Below are 3,109 nucleotides of genomic sequence, written 5' to 3'. Positions count from 1 at the left end.
GGGGAGGAGGGTCCCCTGGCCGGTGCAACGCCGGGGAGGGCTGGGGACGGCTCCGGCTCCTGGAGCCGGTGTCCCCGTCGGTGCCCCGCTGGCTTTTTGCCGGGTCCGGGGAGGGGGTTGCAGCCCGCCAGCAAACGCGCTCCGTGCATGAGGCGGGCAGGGGGTCGGCTTTCCTTGTGTGTGTCCCCCCCCACCCCTGCAAACTCCTAGCCCTGCTGTTGGGCAGCCCAGCTTGCAGCCCTCAGCCTCCGCCACCCGTGACAAAGGGATCTGGCTCTTGCCAGATGAGCTCCGGGCACAGGCAGGATCCTGCCTGGTCTTCTGTAGCAGGGGAACAGCGGCGTGGGCATAACACCAGAGAAAGGGACTAAAAGCCGCTGCGGGAGAGGGTTTGGGAAGCTGGAAGCCGGGTGGACCGCGCTGATCCTCTTTCCGATCTTTGCAGTCTCTTCCTTGGCAGAGGCTTGCCCGAGTCGCTCCTTGTTCAAAACCAATTCTCCCTGAACGTCCATCCCTACAAGCTGGGAGGAGGCGTGTGGCCATGAAACGCAGGCTCAGCTCTCCCCACCACCCAAAAGTGCCCGCAGAGTTTTATCTTTGCCCTTTAGTTTCTCCGAAATTTGCGTTAGGACCCTTTGCTGCTGCTGATCCTTTAGTGTTGTTTCTTGGCTGCAGGACCGGTCCCCGGGGGGGTGCAGGCAGCTGCTGCCAACTTCAGAGCAGTCCCAGGGCCGCACTAACATCGCACAGGGGGGTGGGCAGAGCTTCAGGCCAACCCTGCCAGGCGGACAGGGACGGTGCAGGGAAACCCCTTCTCTCCGTGGTCTCCTGCACGGAGCATGGCTTGGCCAGGCTGGATCGGGGTCCGTCTGCTGAGCCAGGTTTATATAAGTGCTGATTTGCAGTGTCAAGAGATGCCTAAGAATCAGCTTGCCTTTGGAAAATGTATAAAAACATGGCATCTGGCCCGAGGCTGTACCAATAGCCCAGTATTTGTCTTGGTCCCAGACCCTTGGAGAGATTCTGCCATCTCTCATCTGCTCTCAGCTTGGCCTCGAGTCTCTATCGAGTACTTTCCAGGAGCAAGGATGGAGCAGGAGTGCCAAAAAGCACTGTCACCCTGTCCGTTATAGTGATATCTAGCGTTGCTTTTCTGGCAGACCTGTGGGTGCTCCTTGCGTGGGACCATAAACTCCCCCCCAGCTCACCGGCTCGGCAGGAGGCACTGCGCCGTAATGCAGTCCTCACTTGGCACGCTCGGCGGCTCCTCTCGACCGGCAGGATGCTGGGCCAGGCGGGTAGCCGGTCAGACCCGGGGTGTGACAGTCCTGGCTTTCCTGTTGTTAACATCAGTACAGCGTCACTGCGCCTTCTTTGGCAAAGGTGCTGAGCCCCAGCCACAGGAGCTGGCTGTTGGGAGGGCTGCAGGTGGAGATGGCGTGTTCAGACCATCCCTTCTTGTGGCATGGAAGGGAAGGCGGCGCTAGCTACTGCTGCTTATTCCAAGAGCCAGGGATTAGGGAAGAGAGCTGACTTCTAGATTCCTGGAGAGACAGGGACCTGATCCTGCACTGCTTGCTGACCCAAAGCAAGTGCGATCTGGTGGGACGATGAGCTGCGTTTGCTGGCAGGCTTAACATTGGCACGTTGCTGTTTTTAGTTGCAGGTGGGAAGGCAGTGGTAGCTCACTATGGCCCTGGCAGACAACACGGGCTGTGCCAAACCCAGCGAGGACTTCCCTTTCCCTGAGATCATTGAACTCAATGTGGGTGGACAAGTCTACATCACCCGCCACCCCACCCTGGTCAGCGTGCCTGGCTCGCTCCTCTGGGAGATGTTCACCCAGAAGAACGTCCGCTCCCTGGCCCGCGACAGCAAGGGACGGTTCTTCGTGGATCGGGATGGCTTCCTCTTCCGCTACATCTTGGATTACATGAGGGACCAGCAGCTGGTGCTGCCCGACCACTTCCCGGAGAGGAGTCGCCTGCAGCGAGAGGCTGAGTACTTCATGCTGCCGGAGCTTGTGAAGATGCTGGCCCCCAAGCTCAGCAAGCAGAACTCGCTGGGAGATGACCCATGCCAAAGCGACCCGGAGGAGCTCTCCCCCAACGCGGACGCCACCCGCAACCTGCCCTCTGCCAGTGCCATGCTCCCCAGCGCCGTGGCTGGTGGCCCCGGGGGTGCCGTCACCGCTGGCGTGGGTGCTGCCAGCACCGACGTCCGCAGGGCAGGTTTCATCACCATCGGCTACCGGGGCTCCTACACCCTGGGCAGGGACAGCCAGACGGATGCCAAGTTCCGCAGGGTGGCACGGATCATGGTCTGTGGCAAGACGTCGCTGGCCAAGGAGGTCTTTGGGGATACCTTGAACGAGAGCAGGGACCCGGACAGGCCCCCGGAGAGGTACACCTCCAGGTACTACCTCAAATTCACCTTCCTGGAGCAAGCCTTTGATAAACTGGCTGATGCTGGCTTCCACATGGTGGCTTGCAACTCCACAGGCACCTGTGCCTTCGCCCATGACCAGACAGATGACAGGATCTGGACCTCTTATACCGAATATGTTTTCTATCGTGAGTGACACCAAAAAAAAACAACCCACAAACCAAACACCAACTCTCCCTTTCCTCTCCTGTGCTGGCTGTTGCCTAGAAGGTAGACATCCGATCCCCGAATCCCAGCGTCCCCCCTTTGCCTCCTTTTGAGTTTGTTCTTCGGGTTTTTTTTCCCCCTCCTTCCTCTACGTTGAACCTGTTCAGCTCTTCCTTGTAGCAGCTGCTGACCACCAACTTTCTTCCCTCTCTCCGACTTCTGCAGTAGCCGCCTGTAGCTCCCAGCTCCCTTAAACTCTAACACTTGGCTTCAGGCTCTCTTCTGTTAAACTGCTCCCAGTCTGTAACAGATTTCTTGCTTGCAGAATGCATCAGAGCAGTGTCTTTTCTCTTTTAATACTTCATTTCATACCCTCCACTTCAGGTTGTTTATTCTTCCATTCTTACCTTTATCAAAAATCCCCTCCTCAGCTTATCCTCCCTAGCTGGTGTCATGAATCTTGTCTTATGCTTTCCAAGGGTAAGAATAGCTCCTCCTCCTCCCCCCCCCCCCCCGA

At 58.1% G+C, this 3,109-nt stretch overlaps 1 protein-coding gene across 1 annotated transcript; it reads left to right on the top strand.

The window, feature by feature from the left end:
- Positions 1 to 1,668: 1,668 nt before the first annotated feature.
- On the top strand, positions 1,669 to 2,831 carry KCTD12 (potassium channel tetramerization domain containing 12). Its single transcript, XM_009334680.1, has one exon. It carries the CDS (start codon positions 1,691 to 1,693, stop codon positions 2,579 to 2,581), a length of 891 nt encoding a protein of 296 aa, XP_009332955.1. The 5' UTR covers positions 1,669 to 1,690; the 3' UTR covers positions 2,582 to 2,831.
- The last annotated feature ends 278 nt before the right edge of the window (positions 2,832 to 3,109 follow it).

This window comes from Pygoscelis adeliae, unplaced genomic scaffold (genome assembly GCF_000699105.1).
Source record: "Pygoscelis adeliae isolate BGI_AS28 unplaced genomic scaffold, ASM69910v1 Scaffold412, whole genome shotgun sequence".
Classification (NCBI taxonomy): domain Eukaryota; kingdom Metazoa; phylum Chordata; class Aves; order Sphenisciformes; family Spheniscidae; genus Pygoscelis; species Pygoscelis adeliae.
This window is presented reverse-complemented; position numbering and strand designations above follow the sequence as displayed.

Bases quoted from the DNA above. Each gene is read 5' to 3' on its own strand.
- KCTD12 (XM_009334680.1), top strand. From the start codon at position 1,691: ATGGCCCTGGCAGACAACACGGGCTGTGCCAAACCCAGCGAGGACTTC.